General features: G+C 34.6%; 1 protein-coding gene across 1 annotated transcript in view; it reads right to left on the bottom strand.

The window, feature by feature from the left end:
* RNGTT (RNA guanylyltransferase and 5'-phosphatase) overlaps positions 1-20,174 on the bottom strand; it is a 220,623-nt gene that overhangs the window by 80,017 nt on the left and 120,432 nt on the right. The window contains 1 exon segment of the mRNA XM_032651577.1: positions 13,200-13,300. Within this exon segment, the coding sequence (XP_032507468.1) occupies positions 13,200-13,300 (101 nt within the window).

Here is a 20,174-nt window from a genome sequence, read left to right as displayed (position 1 = left end):
CCAACTTAAGTATAGGTTCTGGTACCAGGTTCGAAACACTATATTATTAGAAAATTTAGCAACTAAACTTCAAAACTGAATGATGAGTTTTGATATTTTTCTTTTCTAATATATATTTGGATTGACTATATAAAAAGAAAATAGCCAAAGCCCACAGATGGGGGGAAAAAAGAGAATTACCTCAACAGACTAAAGTTTGGCTAAGTGATACCCAAAGTGATGGGTGATTATAATTCACTTAAGAGTAAAGTTAGCAAATTAAAAGGACTTTTAATTTGAAATGTTTATGATATTCTTACAAGAAGTAAAGACAAGCGTAATTGGTAACCTGCCAAATTCAAAATTTTAGAGTACAACATATTTCTCAATACAGAAAGATCAGTGGAACAAAATAACTATTCTGGACAGATGTTAGAATATATAAAAATGTGGTACAAAATACAAATTGCATCATACCAGTTCTGAAAACAAGCTGAATATTAAAAAAAAAAAAAAAAAAAAAAAAAAAAACTAAACTTGAATCCAAAGGTGAATTTTCAATTCTCATTACTTTGGGGCATTATTTAACCAAAGTCATTACTTCCAATTCCTTGCTAAGCTTTTTCCAACAACCTTCTTTGCTGATTCATCTTCTCCCAGCCTCTAAAAATGCTGACAGGCCCCAAAGCTCAATCCTTCATCCTCTTTATCCACATCTATTCCTTTGGCTATATCATCCAGTCTCATAGTTTTAAATTCCATCCATACACTGACAGTGTCCAAAATAAATCTCCAAAATTCTAAATTCATTATATTCATCAGCTACTTGACATATGAAGATGGTTAACTATTACAATATCAAACTCAACATACTCAAAACTGAACTTTCAATCTTTCTTCCTAAACCCACTCTTCCACATTCTCCTCCATTCTCAGATGATGGCAACTTCATCCTACTGCTCAGGCAAAAATCCTCGACTCCCTGACTCCTCTCTCTTTCTCGCACACCTGTCAGCTCTATGTATCAGTTATGGTTTAACCTGGGGATCAGAACCTTCCAGTGATACGGCATCAGGAATTTATTATAAGGATCAGACCTTATACCACTGTAGGAGAAGCTAAGGAGTACAGATCACAAAGGATATGATTGGAGGAGCAGAGAAAAGTCACTAACCAGGGACCATTCAGGGGCACCTGTGAAGAAGTTTGTGGAAACCTGTTGCCTCTATGTTTGATGGTGGCCTGAAAACAGTGATGGCAGGGCAGAGTTGGGAAGAAAAGAATGTACCACAAGCTCCTAAAACAGTTACTAGCAAAGAGAAGGTGCTTAATATTTATTTGTTTATCAAATGAATCAACCTAAGTTCTGGAAGGAGAGAAGAAATGAGGCAACGGTAACATCTGAATAAATAATGGCAAGAAATATTCAGAACTGATGAAAAACAATGTAACGTATTTTCCAGAAGCCAAGTAAATTTCAGTTAGAAAAACAAAGATCCATACCTAGACTCATCACAGTGAATCTAGACTACACTAAACACAATGATTGGCTCTTAAAAGTAAAACAGAAAGAAAAAAAAGGTTATCTTCAAAGGAGACAATTGTACTGACAGCTGACTTCTCAACAGTAACACTGAAAGTCAGAGGACACTGGAATGAAATCATCGATATGCTAAAGGAAAATAACTGTTTACTTCAAATTCAATGTCCAATGAATAGGGTAAACTAAAGACTGTCATAAAAACAATGGAAATTAGCTACTAGCAGAGTCTAAAAGAAATGTTAAAGAATACAACTACTGACAGAAGTTTAATAATTCCACATAAAAGGTATGAGATAATAGAGGGGATGCATAACAAAAGAAGTTGTAAATAAATAAGAAAAGTAATCAAATATTGGCTGTACATAATAAAAACAATAATGTATTATGAGCTTTAATAAAAAGGAAAAAAGTCAGTAATTACACATAAGTTGGAAAGAAGTGAGTAGAATAAAAGTACATTATTTGGAAAGGTAAAAATGTCAACTTTAGACTTACTGAGTTAAATACACATGCTAAATTTCTAGAGTAAAATTTCTAGAACACAACTTCAAACTGAGTAGGAAAAAAATGAGAAAAAAACTATCAAAATAAAAGAAGGCAAGAAAGAAGAAGAAAATAAATACAGAAAAGGTAGGACAAATAACACAAAATAAGATGGTGAAAATTTTTCATATTTTTGATTAATTTAAGTAAGTATAAAACACAAAATGCTCCATTTAAAAGATAAAATATAACCAAAGATAATAAATACAGCTAAATGCTGTTTATAAGAGATAAATCTAAAATATAAGGAAAGAGAATAAAGTTAAAGGGTAAAACAATATATACAAGGTGTATTTGTTTCCTAGGGCTTCCATAAGAAAGTACCACAAACTGGGTGGCTTAAAACAACAATTTATTGTCTCGCAGTTCTGGAGGCTAGAAGTCTGAAATCAAGATGGTGACAGAGGGGGCTTCCCTGGTGGCGCAATGGTTAAGAATCTGCCTGCCAATGCAGGGGACATGGGTTCAAGCCCTGGTCCGGGAAGATCCCACATGCCGCAGAACAACTAAGCCTGTGCACCACAACTACTGAGCCTGCGCTCTAGAGCCCCTGAGCCGCAACTACTGAGCCCGCATGTTGCAACTACTGAAGCCCGCGAGCCTGGAGCCCATGCTCTGCGACAAGAGAAGCCACCACAATGAGAAGGCGGTGCACTGAAATGAAGAGCAGCCCCCGCTCATCACAACTAGAGAAAGCCCATGCACAGCAATGAAGACCCAACACAGCCAAAAATTTTTTAAAAATTTAAAAAGATGTTGACAGAGCCATACGCCCTCTGAAATCCATGGGAAAGAAATCCTTTCTTGCCTCTTCCTAGCTTCTGGTGGTTTGCTGACAATCCTTGGCATTCCATGGCTTGCAGCTGCAGCATTTCAATCTCTGCCTCCCTCATCACATGGCCTTCTCTCTTCATGCATCTCTATGTCTCTTCCCCTCTAATTATATCTCTCTAATGACGCTAGTCATATTGGATTAAGGGCCCACCCTATTCTAGTATGACCTCATCTTCACTTATACCTTGATTGCATCTACAAAGATCCTATTTCCAAACAGAATCACACTCACAGGTACAGAGCATGCAACATACCTTTTTGAGGGACACATTTCAACCCACTACAGCAGGCAAGCACTAACCAAAAAGAGAGAAGTGGGAAGAAAAAAGCTAACAGAGTTCTAGTAATGTCTACTAACATCAATGTACTACGTGAGAACAAGGGTAGTAAGGTAAGATCAGTTAGAGGTTATTTCGGTAGTCCAGGTAACACAATGCTTGTTTGAATTAAGATCATGACTAGGGAACAAAAGAAAGTCAACATATTTAAGCAATATCTAGGAAGTAAAAACTAACAGGACTTCACTGGATAACCAGGTAAGGTAGACAAAGATGATTTATAGGTTTCTGGCTTGTAAAACTGATTAGAATATGTTATTAATCTCTATCTTCTAGCCAGTTACTTTCTAAAGCACAGATAATATCAATTCTTTTTATTGGTCACTAACTCTCCATGGTTAGTCCTAATTCTCTACTCTGCTTTTCTTGGTCTATCACAATCTGGTCCTAGCCTACTTTATTCAAGTGTTCACTTCCATAAACTCTAATGATTCGATAAACATTTCATGTAATTTCATGACTTTTTTCAGACTATATATCTTGAATGCCATGCCTATGTATTTACAAAGTTCTACTCAAATGAACCTTCTTCTATAGAACCTTCATTGTACTATTATTGACAATTAAAATATTTTATATGTAATATAAGATTGTCTGGGCTTCTATAGTACTTTACTCACACTGAGAGTACAGCATCTGTCACACTGATATTTATCTACATCTGTCCCTCCAGTCAAGCTACTCATACCTTCAGGATAGGGCTTACCCATCTTTTTATTCCCAGCACCTCACAATGTGGTTTGCACACAGATGGTTTTCAAGGAATGGTTACTGAATAGTGATCATTAATCAGTTTTAACTAGCACTGCTACTTACTATGCCGAAAGTCCAAAAGTAAATGGAAGACAAAGAGGATAGTGATTTCCTTTTCATTTTTATAAATTAGATTCTGAAAAAGATGAATAAAGGTCGTTGTTTCTTAGTAATGAATTCATGTAATTTACAGTTAATGTATTCTAAACTCCCTTGAGACTATGTAATACGGTCTATACTTTCTACTATAAATCCATATTTAAATGCTGAAGCAATTTTAAAATCTAAATAATACATAGTCCAGCTCTAGTTATGAAAGTTAAAACATTACTCAGAAGAGGTAAATTTGATGATACTTGAGGAACTCGTGTCACTGTATAATGGTCAGGAAAAATACTTTTGATACTAACATGTTAATTTACTACAATTTAGATCATCAATTCTCAAACAGTTAAATAAAAACAGAATGTACTTTCTTAAAAAGCTGCATAATCTAGACTTCCTCTGATGACTGAAAACATGCGTATGAAACCTGCAATGACTTCTGTTTATCAGCATGAACATGAACTATCTCTGAGCTGCAGATATAGAAAACTTCTAGTTGATAGAGGTTTCTAATTACAAGGTGGTAATGTACTATAAATACAATTGCTAAATCAGCACCTGAACAATGCTGGTATGTATATGTGCATTTAGAAAATCTAAAGCTTAAGCTGTTATTACACAATGAAATACGTTTCCTACATATAATTGAGTATAATTTTTTGAAAACAAAGGTCATATATAACAGGTACCAATATAATAAAAGTAAGATACTGAAAACAACCACTAGCAACACCGCTTCATGAAGCTTTGCAAAAATCATGGATCATAATTGTTCTTACTATCCCATTATTCAACACTTGGAAGTCCAGTTTGCTAAGATAGTTTTCTGATGTACACAAAGAACAAAATGAGCTCCTTTCATACCCTTCCCCCATATCCTTTCCCTTGAGATTCAAAGCTTAATATGAGTTCCATTTTCCAGAGATAAAAGGACTGCATTAACAATGATGTGCCCTAGCTTTCTTCTTTTTACAATAAATTACCATATTTATATTTTGAAGCTGTCATATGCTAGAGGATATTAAATATCCTCTTGTCATAATTAACTCTTTAAACCAAATTAAATGGCTTGGTTCAAAACAGACTGTGAGAGTTACAAGAATATAATTCTATCACTAGTTATAATTATTTTAATAATCAGAGCTATTTAATTTATTCCACAATTTCATTAAACAGAGAAATGCACAGTGGCTAAAAAGCTCAAATTTTTCCTCATTTTACCCATAATATATAAACAAGATTTGAACTTGGGATGTTCAGCAATAAATTTATAGTAACTTCATCAATACTCCAGGCCAAATCCTAATACCGCAAGCTGTAACAAATTGCTAATTTTTAAAATTCCATCCATAATTATATCAAATATAAGCCATTGGACTAGAACATAAGCATTTCATTTTACTAAGGCTTAGTAATATTTTTGTTATAAACACAATTGTTTCTGCAGTAGACTAATATAATGGCATGGAGAGTGACTCTCCTTTATGATACGATACAAACTCAAGAAGGTCTATAGTAAAATACTATGTTCACAGGCTGCTTGGATTAGTTTGAATCACATTCTCTCCGATGTGATTCAAAGTAGGAACTACACTAGTATTTAATCTATACAATATTCCCCAGGGATATCTCCCAGGTAACAAGCTCCTCATAACGTAAAAGCTAACTTAGAACAATTGCAATTAAGTAAAACATACATTAAATTAGAACAAATGACACAAGCAAAAGGTTCTCGTTGTAATGAATAATTTGAAATGAATAAATAAATGCCAAAGAACCAAATGACAAAACAAAGGTAATACCAATTTCTCTTCAGTAAATTAACAAGTGAAAGAAAAGTATTTTGACTCCAGTGACGTTACAAGCACAAGTTTGTAAACCACATGTTCCTTTTCTCCTAGGTGCTTTGACTATATTTATTTTTGGTAGATGGCCTGAGAACGATTTTCTGTAGGAAGCAGGGAAGACAAAATCAAAGGTTAAGAAGAATTACTAATACCTCATAGACAGCTGGGCAGAGGAACTGAACAGCCAGCCACAGCTTCTCCTTCCCTCACCCGGCCCACTTGGAAATACAGCATAATCAAGAACTTGATACACTAACGATTCAAAGGACTGAAACCCAAGGAAGCATTTGTCTTAAAAAATGTTTGCATGATGAGAATATGTTCAAATAGGATAAACAAAGCAGGTACCATGGCCATTTGCTAAAAAATAAAAGTAGCCATTGTTGTACCCCTCCGACCAGCTAGCTATATGCCAAATAGCTCAGTTACTAAAAGTACTATGTAATAATATTGGTTATATTAGTGCTCTTAACTCTAATTAATTTCATTTATTTAAAATAATTCTTTTAATAAACTGTAAATAAAAGAGTTAAGCATTTCATTCCAAAATAGAACACAGGGGGAAAAAAGAAAATGGCTCTGTTCAGCAGAGAAATAAGACTCTTTTTCCCCCCTATAGTTTATTAGCTATATTCTTGCTGACTTAATACTTTCTTACGCAAGAACATTTTTTTCAGCAGTCTGAATATTTTACCACTATAATTTCTTTCTTAAAAATAATAACACTTGGGGCTTCCCTGGTGGCGCAGTGGTTGGGAGTCCGTCTGCCGATGCAGAGGCCGCGGGTTCGTGTCCCGGTCCGGGAAGATCCCACATGCCGCGGAGCGGCTGGGCCCGTGAGCCATGCCGGCTGAGCCTGCGCGTCCGGAGCCTGTGCTCCGCAACGGGAGAGGCCACAACAGTCGGAGGCCCGCGTACCGCAAAAAAAATAAATAAATAATAACACTTGTTCAAGTAAGCATTAGAATCAGATTATTGTTTTCTTTAAATAAATCTGAGCAGAAGGAAAAAAAAAAAACACTTTAGTCAGCAGAGTTAAGAGGACTTGTTCATACATTTTCAAGTAGAATCATGTAGTTGATTTCACTTACTTCATCGTGCTACTTACTAAGCTAGCATTTCTCAACTTCAAATGCCCAGACCTGAGTTGGTTAAGATGCATCTTATATTTAATCCTACAAAACCTCATAAAGCAATACTATTTTTGCATTTTAGGCCAGTAGCTTGTAATTGAAAAGTCTATAAGGGCAGAACCCATATTTACTTTGTTCACTCCTGCAATTGAATATAGAATATGAATAAATCTTCACAACAAATCTATGAGCTAATCACTATTACTGTAGACATTTTACAGATGAGGAAGCTTAAAAAGATTAAGTAACAACAGCAAGGAAGTAGTGGAGCTAGGATTTGGTTCTGTGCAGTCCTGGCCAAAAATCCATGTTCTTAACCACTATACATATTGTCAACATTATTTTAAGACATTTGTTACCAAAAAATTCTATACATAAAAATTTTGTGATTTCTGTTATTTCTTGCTCTCCAGGTGTTCAACAATTTATAATTAATTACACAAATAAATTGAAGATATATGCATTTTAAAAGGGAAAAATTAACAGGGATTGGAATCAAACAGGAAATGATTCACAAACAAAAGTGAAATTTATACAGTTCAACAAACAACAGAACTGTAGGATCGGCAAAAAGGCAATGTGGACTTTTAAATCTACCTTACTGAAAACTACAAAAATAACAGCAATATATAATTACTATATATATTAATATATATTTTACATATATTAGATCATTTAAACCTCACAAAAGTCTTACAAGGCCAATTCCTATTTTACCAATGAGGAATCTGAGGCACAGAAACAAGGGCTGTGCTCAAGGTCACACAGGTAACAAGAAGATTTAAACCCAGGCAGCCTGGCTCTAGAATCTGGGCTCTAAACTATGCTATACAAATAATAAGTTTATACAGCTCCCTATAAGTCACTGACATCGTACTCAAGAGTTTACACTCTCCAGAATACAGACAACCTTTGTAATCCTAGCTTTTCACAAAGACCACAATTTTTGGTTGGAGATCAGTTAATATAAACCCACAATAATTTTAAAGCAATGTATAGCTTTCAGTTGAAAATCTGAATTGTATGTCTGTAAAGCTCAACACAATGTAAACTGCTAAGATATACACAAGTTATTTTAGGCCATGATAAATCATCATTAAGTTAATATACCTTGAATTTTCAGAAATGGTACTATAAGGAGGGAAAAGAGCAAAGTTTAGATTTTAAATGCCATCAACAGGACAGCTAATAGATTTTTCTATTTGCATTAAATTTTAATCTAACAAGAATCTATACTATAACCACTTTATTACAGCAGCTAAGGGAGATTCAAAACCATACTCTGAAAGCCTAAGACATCATAAAAAAAACTCATTGCAGACATTTTCAAAGATTGGTATTTACATTATACCTTTCAAGACATTCCACTCCATACTAAGCTTTGTAGAAATATTAGGAACACAATCAAGAAAAGAAATTAATTTGCCTCATGGTTTTCTTTTTCTTTTCTTTTTTTTAACATCTTTATTGGAGTATAATTGCTTTACAATGGTGTGTTAGTTTCTGCTTTATAATAAAGTGAATCAGTTATACATATACATATATCCCCATATCTCCTCCCTCTTGCGTCTCCCTCCCTCCCACCCTCCATATCTCACCCCTCTAGGTGGTCACAAAGCACCGAGTTGATCTCCCTGTGCTTTGCGGCTGCTTCCCACTAGCTACCTATTTTACATTTGGTAGTGTATATATGTCCATGCCCCTCTCTCATTTTGTCCCAGCTTACCCTTCCGCCTCCCCATGTCCTCAAGTCCGTTCTCTAGTAGGTCTGCGCCTTTACTGCCGTCTTGCCCCAGGTTCTTCATGACCTTTTTTTTTTAGATTTCATATATATGTGTTAGCATAAGGTATTAGTTTTTCTCTTTCTGACTTACTTCACTCTGTATGACAGACTCTAGGTCCATCCACCTCACTACAAATAACTCAATTTTGTTGCTTTTTATGACTGAGTAATATTCCACTGTATATATGCGCCACATCTTCTTTATCCATTCATCTGTTGATGGACACTGAGGTTGCTTCCATGTCCTGGCTATTGTAAATAGAGCCGCAGTGAACATTGTGGTACATGACTCTTTTTGAATTATGGTTCTCTCAGGGTATATGCCCAGTAGTGGGATTGCTGGGTCATATGATAGTTCTATTTTTAGTTTTTTAAGGAACCTCCATACTGTTCTCCATAGTGGCTGTATCAATTTACATTCCCACCAACAGTGCAAGAGGGTTCCCTTTTCTCCACATCCTCTCCAGCATTTATTGTTTCTAGATTTTTTGATGATGGCCATTCTGACTGGTGTGAGATGATATCTCATTGTAGTCTTGATTTGCATTTCTCTAATGATTAATGATGTTGACCATTCCTTCATGTGTTTGTTGGTAATCTGTATATCTTCGCTGGAGAAACGTCTATTTAGGTCTTCTGCCCATTTTTGGATTGGGTTGTTTTTTTGATATTGAGCTGCATGAGTTGCGTGTAAATTTTGGAGATTAATCCTTTGTCAGTTGCTTCATTTGCAAATATTTTCTCCCATTCTGAGGGTTGTCTTTCCGTCTTGTTTATGGTTTTCTTTGCTGTGCAAAAGCTTTTAAGTTTCATTAGGTCCCATTTGTTGATTTTTGTTATTTCCATTTCACTAGGAGGTGGGTCAAAAAGGATCTTGCTCTGATTTATGTCATAGACTGTTCTGGCTATGTTTTCCTCTAAGAGTTTAATAGTGTCTGGTCTTACATTTAGGTGTTTAATCCACTTTGAGTTTATTTTTGTGTATGGTGTTAGGGAGTGTTCTAATTTCATTCTTTTACATGTAGCTATCTGTTTCCCAGTACCACTTATTGAAGAGACTGTCTTTTCTCCACTGTATATTCTTGCCTCCTTTACCAAAGATAAGGTGACCATATGTGTGTGGGTTTATCTCTGGGCTTCCTACCCTGTTCCATTGATCTATATTTCTGTTTTTGTGCCAGTACCATACTGTCTTGATTACTGTAGCTTCGTAGTATAGTCTGAAGTCTGGGAGCCTGATTCCTCCAGTTCCGTTTTTCTTTCTCAAGATTGCTTTGGTTATTCGGGGTCTTTTGTGTTTCCATACAAATTGTGAACTTTTTTGTTCTAGTTCTGTGAAAAATGCCATTGGTAGTTTGATAGGGATTGTGATGAATCTGTAGATTGTTTTGGGTAGTAGAGTCAGTTTCACAATGTTGATTCTTCCAATCCAAGAACATGGTATATCTCTCCATCTGTTTGTATCCTCTTTAATTTCTTTCATCAGTGTCTTATAATTTTCTGCATACAGGTCTTTTGTCTCCTTAGGTAGGTTTATTCCTAGATATTTTATTCTTTTTGTTGCAATGGTAAATGGGAGTGTTTTCTTAATTTCTCTTTCAGATTTTTCATCATTAGTGTATAGGAATGCAAGAGATTTCTGTGCATTAATTTTGTATCCTGCTACTTTACCAAATTCATTGATTAGCTCTAGTAGTTTTCTGGTAGCATCTTTAGGATTCTCTATGTATAGTATCATGTCTCATGGTATTTTAGTATCTTAGCCCCACTTCTAATCACATGCTACAATTCTTATGATTCAGAGACATAGCTACTCTCCTTTCAAACTATTACAGGCATACTTCTCATAATGCTCTCTAACATACTGCATCTAACATAAGTATTAGATATAAACTCATTTATTTCGTGAAAACTGCTATAATACATAACATTCTCTCCATGAAAAAAAGCATATTACTCCAGCTAACTGAATAATATGTATTTTATGTCATAATTATCATTTTATATTTCATATTAAATACCCCATTTTTGAAAACTGACACCCATGTTACATAAATAAATCAGGTACCTACACCAATGTAACTTGCATATTGCTATCCAAAAAAAATCACCTTAAATGCTGGCATTGTGGTGTGTTTTAAAGAGGACTAAAATCAAGAATAATTCATTTTTTAAATAAAAAGACATTCAAATAGGTAAAATTTTTAAATATATATATATTTTTAAACATACTAAGAATAAAAGCAAATGACAAACTACTAAACTGAATTACACTCTGCTATATTTAATTGCAATAGACAAATGGAAGGAAAAAATTAATAATATCATTTCTAACACAGAAAAATGGACATGCTACATTTAGCCTCATGTAGCTTTTAAGTGTTGCTAAGAATTACAATCTGTAAAAAGCAAAACAAAATCACCTTTCAAAACTCAATGAAACAATCAACAGAAACACACAAGGGTTTATACTCCTTAACTAAATATTATAAATAAAGCATTTAGACAAAATAAAAGATTTAGTAATGAGGCAATTTAACAAATTTTAGTTCACCTTTGAAGCCTTATTTCCAAAGAACCATATTCACCCGTGACTTTTAAGAATAAAAAAAGGAAGAAGAAGATGCAGGCGGCACCATCTGAATTAATCCCTCAGCTGCCACTGTTTAGAAGAGTGGTGGTCTTCTCTAAGCCACTTCCAGAAAAACATATAAGCCTACACTCAGCTTCCATGACTTTTGATGTGGAGGTTCCAAAGTGAACCAGCAACCCAGAATATCTGTATACCCAACACTTTGTCAGGAAGAATAATCTTGAGCTTACTACTTAGCAATATTTATCCAAAGATATTTTATATATATGGGGGGGAGGGGGAATGTGTTTGGGGGCAGTTTCAAGAAAATACTGATTAATAATATTTAGTTATTCATATTATTAGTAGTTAATAGTGTTATAATAATATAATATTGATAATATTGGTTAATAATTAATAAAAAATTAATTGATATTAATGTTAATACCAATGCATAGCTAAGATTAAATTAGAGAAATAACATTTTTGGATAAGTATTGATAAGCAGGAAACTAAAGATTATTCTTCCTGACAAAGTATCTGGCATACAGATATTCTAGATTGCCAATATTATTTCTCTTATCTAATCTTTTATATTATTCTATAGAATATACATATTCTATCCAATCCTACAGTCAAAAGTTATCTATCTATCCTTGGATTAAACCAGGCCAATAGACAGTGAAATACCTAAACAACACTATTTGGGGCCCCAGATAATTGTTCTGGCTAAACTGTACTTTGCTATTAAGTCACAAACTCTTATTTAAGGATGTAAAATACTAACTACTCTATTTTTTGAAAACTGATACCCATATGACTTAATAAAATTCTTTTTTTAGTTAGGATTCACCACACTACACAGTACCTTTATTTGAAAATATACAGTCTCTTAAGAGACTTAATCTTCTGGAATCTGGATTCATATAACTCATCGTATATCCTTCATTCCATTAGCTACAAAAAAATAAACCTGTGGTTTATCTTTGGCAAGTAAAAAGAATTTTATGGCATGCATTGGTACACTTTTAACCTCTCTGCCAGCGTTATCTTATTTACTTTCTCTTTATGATTTTCTTGATTAAACATTTCTTGTTTTGTTGTTATGTATTTACTTATATGAGATGCCATAAAAAATTGTGGAACAAGGTAAAATTAAACAAGGCTTTGGAAAAACAATGAAAATATTCATGCTAAAGCATTTTTTACTCTAAAATAGCAATCAATGAAGTCAAAAATGAAGATTAACCAATAAATGAAAAAATTAACACAATGAACATAATGAAAAATTGTAATGTAATTCCACAATTAAAACCCTACCCTAATAAAGTATAGATAAGTGTTTGCTATCCAAATGCAAACATGAAGTAGTTTCCTTCAAAGGAAAAAAGGCTTGTTTCAAAACATTTAATTATAATATTAATGATCATATCTTATATCTGTAATTCACTGAACAGGATTACTTTCAAGTAAAATGTATTTTCACTTTTACAATTAAACACAGTTCATTTTTTTATATTAGAAATAACTTTCTTTTAAGACTAAAATTAGTGAAGTTTAAAGGATGCTACCAACATGTTAGCTGTGATAGGTCAAAGAAGTAATCTGGGAAAATGAGATCGATTTATGGGTACATACATAGAGTATACGTAAAAGTACTTTACTTTCTTTTTGTAAAGTGTATGTAAAATACCCAGTAAACAGTGAAGCCTTATGCAAACGGTATTATTTCATGTAAAAATCATGGGGAAACAAAGGGGCATACTTACCCTTCTCCTCCCATTCTTGTTATCTTTAGGCGAAAATCCACAGAATTCAAACTGGGAGGCTTCCATTTCAAAATATCATCACATCGACCAGGTTTATATTTCTAAAGTGATAAAATGATGATAATAGTTAATATGAAGCTAAAAAGTTAAACATCTGATTTATTAAATATAATATCAATTACTTTTCATTAAGCAAAATCACTACTTTTTTCTGAATATAATTTTTGTTATTTTTAACTGATGAGTGAAGTTAGATAGCAACCATTTTACTGATGGCCTCTTTTTCCTGCCAAAGCATGTAGACACTTGTTTGTGAAAGTCTCGAAAAATAATGAAACCTGTTATTCCCTCCAATCCTACTATAACTTAAAGGAAGTTTGATCATTTTTTTAAAATTTTGTTCCTTCTTATTCAATAGCTTTACTGTGGGATAATTCACAATTAATAAAATTAACTAATGAATTTTGTCAAATGGATACAATCATGTAACAATCGCCAGAATCATGATATACAGCATTTCAATCACCCCCAAAAAGTTTCCCCTTGACAGCTGCAGTCAGCTCCCTGTTACCAACTCTCCAGCAAGAGTGACCTTCTTTCTATCACTATAGTTGTGCCTTTTCTAGAATTCATAAGAAATTCTTACACAAGGTTTTGCTATATGCTGGTGCATATATTAGCTTGTTCCTTTTTATTAAACTGAGCAGGATTCCATTCTATGCATATACCACAAATTGTTTATGCATTTACAAGTTGATGGATATCTGGGTTGTTCCCATTTTTAGGCTACCAGGAATGACGCTGGTCTGAACATTTGTGTGGACATCTGTTTTCATAACTTTTGGGTAAATACCCAGCAGGAGAATGGCTGGGTCACATGGTTAATGTATGTTTAACTTTACAAGCAGCTGTCAAATCGTTTTCCAAAGTGGCAGTGACATCTTCCATTCCCACCAGTAATACATGAGAGATCAAATTGCTCCACATCCACCCTAGGACTAGGCATTGTCGGTCTTTTTAATTCTAAAGTATGTCTCATAATTTTAATTTGCATTTCTCTAAATGACAGATGTTGAAGATCTTCTAATTTGCTTATTTGCTGCTATCTGTGTATTTTCTTTGGTGAAGTGTCTGTTCAAAATTTTTCCCTTGTTTTTACTGGGTTATCTCCTTATAAATGAACTGGAAGAGTTGTTTACATATTCTGGATAAATAGCCTTGTTTGGATACATGTACTGCAAATATTTTCTACCAGTTTTTGTCTTGCTTTTTCATTTTCTTAACAATTTCTTTTGAATATATTTTAATGAAGTCAAAATCAACTATTTTTTCCAGCTTTATTGAAGTATGATTGAGAAATAAAAAATTTAAGGTATACGACATGATGTTTTGATATATGTATACACTGTGAAATAATTACCACAATCAAGCTAATTAACATATCCATCATCACACAGTTACTTCTTTGTGTATGTTGTAAGAACATTTAAGATCTATTCCCTTAGGAAATTTCAAGTATACTTTATTATTAACCACAATCACCATGCTATACATTAGGTTTCCAGAACTTATTCATCTTATAACTGAAAGTTTCTACCCTTTGATCAATATGTCCCCTCTTCCCCTACCCCCCAGCCGCTGATAATCACCATTCCACACTCTAAGTTTGACTTTTTTTTTAAGATTCCATATATATATATATAAGAGCTTATTTCACTTAGCATAATGTACTCCAGGTTCATCCGTGTTGTCACAATTGGCAGAATTTCCTTCTTTCTTAAGGCTGAATAATATTCCATTGTATATGTATACCATTATTTTCTTTAACCATTCATCCACTGATGGACACTTAGGTTGTTTCCACATTTTGGCTACTGTGAATATCGCTGCAGTAAAGATGGGAATGCACGTGTCTCTTCAAGATGATTTTATTTCTTTCGGATACATATCCAAAAGTGGAACTGCTGAATGACATGTAAGTTCTATTACTAATTTTTTGAGAAACCTCCATATTATTTTTCATAAGAGCTATATCAATTTACAGTCCTACCAACAGTGCACAAGGGTTCCCTTTTCTCCACATCCTCACCAGCAAGTTATCTTTTCACTTTTTGATTATGGCCACCCTAACTGGTGTTAGGTGATATCTCAGTGTGGTTTTGATTTCCATTTTCCTGATGATTAGTGATGTTGAACATCATTTCAAAATCACCAATTTTAAACTTGTACAATTTGTGCTTTTTGTGCCCTCTTTAAGGAATCTTTGCCTATCCTAAGGTCACTGCAACTTTCTACTACATTTTCTTAGAGAAATTTTATAGTTTTAACTCTTATTTTTAGGTATATGATCCATTTGAGGTTAATTTATTTATAAGATGTGAAGTAAGGGACTGTTTGTTGTTTGGCAGTTGGATATCAATTTCATCCAGCACTGTTTGTTAAAAGATTATCCTTCTCTCACTGAATTGCCTTGACATCTTTGTCAAAAATCAGTTGTTTATAGATATAGATATATTTCTATTCTTACTAATCTGTTGCATTGATAAACATGCCTCTCCAGCTCATAGCATATTGTCTTGATAACTCTAGCTCTATATTAAGTTTTGAAAGCAGGTTATGTAAGTCCTCAACTTTGTTTTTCCTTTTCCAAATTTTCTTAGCTAATGTAGCATTTATATTTCCACATATATTTTATTTTATTTTATTTTATTTTATTTTATTTTATTTTATTTTTGGCTGCATTGGGTCTTCATTGCTACGTGCAGGCTTTCTCTAGTTGCGGCGAGCGGGGACCACTCTTCATTGTGGTGCGCGGGCTTCTCATCGTAGTGGCTTATCTTGTTGCAGGGCGTGGGCTCTACGCACAGGTAGTTGTGGTGCGCAGGCTCTAGAGCACAGGCTCAGTAGTTGTGAAAGGGCTCAATTGCTCTGCGGCAGGTGGGGTCTTCCCAGATCAGGGCTCGAACCTGTGTCCCCTGCACTGGCAGGCAGATTCTTAACCACTGCGCCACCAGGGAAGCCCTCCACATATACTTTAAAATTACCTGGTCAATTTCTATGAAAAATAAGTTTACTGGGATTTTAAGTAAGCCTGCAGTAAATTAATAGATCAATTAAGGGAAAAATAACATCTTAACAATACTGAATCTTTTGATTCATGAACACTTCAAATCTCTCTATTTACTTAGTACTTAGGTCTTCCTAAATTTCTCTCAGCAATGTTTTGTAGTTTTCGGTATACAGGTCTTGCACAACTTTTGTTAAATTTCTTCCTAATAATGTAATACTTTGGTGGTATTATCAATACAAAAAATCGGTTGTTTCTATACAACAGCAATGAATAATCCAGAAAGGAAATTAAGAAATCAATTCCATTTACAATAGCATCTAAAAGAACAAAATACCTAGGAATAAATTTAACAAAGGAAATGAATGGTCTATATACTGAAAACTACAAAACATTACTGAAAAAGTTTAAAATGACCTAAAAATGGAAAGATATCCCATATTCATAGATAGGAAAACTGATATTGTGATTTATAATAAATATACATTTGGTCTTCATCCCCACTTCTGTCACAGAGCTCCTAAAACCCTTGGAATTTCCAAAGTGAAGAGAGTAATATGGGTCTTTTATTATGCTAATGAGGTGACTTTGAGGTAACACCTAGGGATGGGGTCTAGTTGCCAGGAGCCAACCAAGTGATCAGAGGGTTGGAACTTTCAGTCCCACCCCTCTGACCTCTGGGGAGGGGAGGGGGGCTAGAAGTTGGATCAATTGCCAGTGGCCAATGGTTTCATCAATCATGCCTGTGTAATCAAGGCTCCATAAAAACCAAAAAAGAAAAATGGGGTTCAGAAAGTTTCTGGGCTGGTGAACACATGGATATTCAGGAAGAGGGGGTGCCTCGAAAGGGCACAGAAGTTCCACACCCCTCCCCCATGCCTTGCCTTATGTATCTATTTCCTCTGGCTATTCCTGAATTACATCCTTTTATAATAAACCAGTAATCTAGTAAGTAATATATTTTTCTGAGTACTGTGAGCCACCCTCGCAAACTAATTGAACCTGACAAGGGGGTCATGAGAACTTCTGATTTATAGTCAGGTGGTAAGAAGTACCGGTAACAACCTGGAATTTAACTGGTGTCTGAAGGCCAAGGACAGGGTCCTTGGAACCTCCAATCTACAGCTAGTCAACTAGAAGCACAGGTAATAACATGAACTTGCAACTGCCATCTGAAGTTAAGGAGTGGGGGAGGGTGGGAAAACTGGAAGCAGTACAGTTTTGAAGAGCCCTCAACCTGTTGAATCTGACGCTATCACTGGGTAGACAGTGTCAGAATTGAGTTGAATTGTAGGACACCCAGCTGGTGTCAGAGAAGTGCTTGTTGGTGTGGAAAACCCCCTCCACACTGGGACTGGTCTCAGGACACCCATTAAGAAGAATTAATATTGCTAAACTGTCAATACTACTCAAAGCAATCTATAGATTCAATGCAATCTCTATCAAAATTCCAACAACTTTTTCTTTTTAACAGAAATAGGAAAGCCAATCCTCAAATTCATATGCAGTTACAAGAGACCCTGAAGAGCCAAAACAATCTTGAAGAAAGAACAACACAAAGTTATAAGACTCACACTTTCCAATTTCAAAACTTACTATAAAGCTACAGTAATCAAAACAGAGGTGTTGACATAAGGACAGATATTTAAACCAATGGAATAAAACTGAGAGTACAGAAATAAACTCATACATTGATAGCCAATAGCCAATTGATTTTTTTTTACAAGGATGCCAAGTCCACTCAACGGTGAGAGAATACTCTCTTCAACAAATGATGCTGGGACACTGATTTCCACAAGTAAAAGAATGACGTTTGGAACCCTATCTCCCATCATATACAAACACTAACTAAAAATGGACCAATGCCCTAAATATAACAGCTAAAACCATAAAACTCTTACAAGAAAACACAGGGGTAAATTTTCATGATCTTGAATTTGGTGGTGAATTGTTAGATATGACATCAAAAGCACAAGCAATAGGGCTTCCCTGGTGGCGCAGTGGTTGAGAGTCCGCCTGCTGATGCAGGGGACACGGGTTCGTGCCCTGCTCTGGGAAGATCCCACATGCCGTGGAGCGGCTAGGCCCGTGAGCCATGGCCGCTGAGCCTGCACGTCCGGAGCCTGTGCTCCACAACAGGAGAGGCCACAACAGTGAGAGGCCCACGTACTGCAAAAAAAAAAAAAAAGCACAAGCAATAAAAAAAAAATAGATAAACTGGACTTTATCAAAACTAAAACACTTGTGTATCACAAGATATCAAAAAAGTGAAAAGATAACCTACAGAATGGGAAAAATGTGCAAATCATATACCTGATAAGGGTTTAATATCCAAAATACATAAAGAACTCCTACAACTCAACAACAAAGACAACCCAATTTTTAAAATTGTCAAAGAACTTGAATACACATTTCTTCCATAGAAGAGATACAAATGGTGAATAAGCACATAAAAAGATGCTCAGTATCATTAGCCAAGAGGGAAATGTAAATCAAAACCATAATGAGATACTACTTCATATGGGTGGCTGTAATTTTTTTTTTTTTAGAGGAAAATAACAAGTGTTGGAGAGGATGTGAAGAAATTAGTAACCATGTATGTTGCTGTAAGGAATACAAAATGATCCAGCCACTATGGATAATAATTTGACAGTTCCTCAAAAACTGAAATTGAAACACAGAATTACCATATGACTCTGCACATGGTAGAGCAAAAAAAATTGGAAACAGGGACCCAGATACTGACATGTCTACAATCTAGGTTTCCATCACCATATAAATGGGTAAACAAAATGCAGTATATACATACAATGGAATATCATTCTGCCACAAAAAAGAATGAAGTTCTGACACATGATACAAAATGAATGATCCTCAAAAACACTATGCTAAGTGAAATAAGCCAGACACAAAAGGACAAAAATGGTATGATTCCACCTGTATGAAATATCCACAATAGGCAAATTCATAGTGACAGAAAGTAGATTAGCGGTACCAAGGGCAGGGGGTGGAGGCGGGGGGCATTGAGGGGGTGGGCGGAAGGAGCGTTATTGCTTAGCGGTTACAAAACTTCTCTTTGCACTGATGTAAAAGTTGTGGAAATGGTTGTACAACATTGTCCATCTAATCAAAGAGACTACAGCACAGGAAAAAAGTGTTTTAAATTATTCTAGAACATAGTAAAAAGAGAAAATCTTTTACTTTGGTGGCTATGGACTTATTATAGAGGAATGAAGATTGAAAGCTTTGAGTAATGGGTAATATTCACTAATGCAGACTTATACCATGACGTAAATACGAGCAAAACACTTGGGTAGAAAAATATAGAATCTCCTGAAGGAGAGGAAAGTATGTCAATTCAGCGAGGGCATTATGGGGGACGGGGCCATATTATAAGAAAGGTACTCAGGAAGGAAAAACTGCTAAGTGTTCTCATTACTAATATTTTTTTAGATATACGAGTCAAATTGCATTCTAACAGATTTTTATAAATTTGAGGAAAAAATGCAAAAACCCTAGTCATCGGATCTCTTATTTCAAACAGAAGTCCATATAATGACAAATTTAGTATAACAAGTTTTGCTAAGAAAGACAAACGATTGGAGTTGATGGGAAAGACATTTTATCTGTAGCAAATTTAAGAACATAATGCACACTATTTTCCCCCAAGGCTTGTGCTTAAACATGAATGAATATAAAATCAAATATATAATATTTCAGTGGAAGTTTTTGTCCATTTATTTGCCCTGAGAGATTCATTTAGGTAACACATGTCCTTCAGGATGATCACAAATAAACCTCTTTAGACTTACTGAATATAAATGTTTTTATAAATGTTAAAACTGCTAAATTTTCCAGTCGTGACCCCATTAATAAAAATAATAATAAAATTTAGTCTTTTTTCTAAT

Source organism: Phocoena sinus, chromosome 12 (assembly GCF_008692025.1).
Source record: "Phocoena sinus isolate mPhoSin1 chromosome 12, mPhoSin1.pri, whole genome shotgun sequence".
Classification (NCBI taxonomy): Eukaryota; Metazoa; Chordata; class Mammalia; order Artiodactyla; family Phocoenidae; genus Phocoena; species Phocoena sinus.
This window is presented reverse-complemented; position numbering and strand designations above follow the sequence as displayed.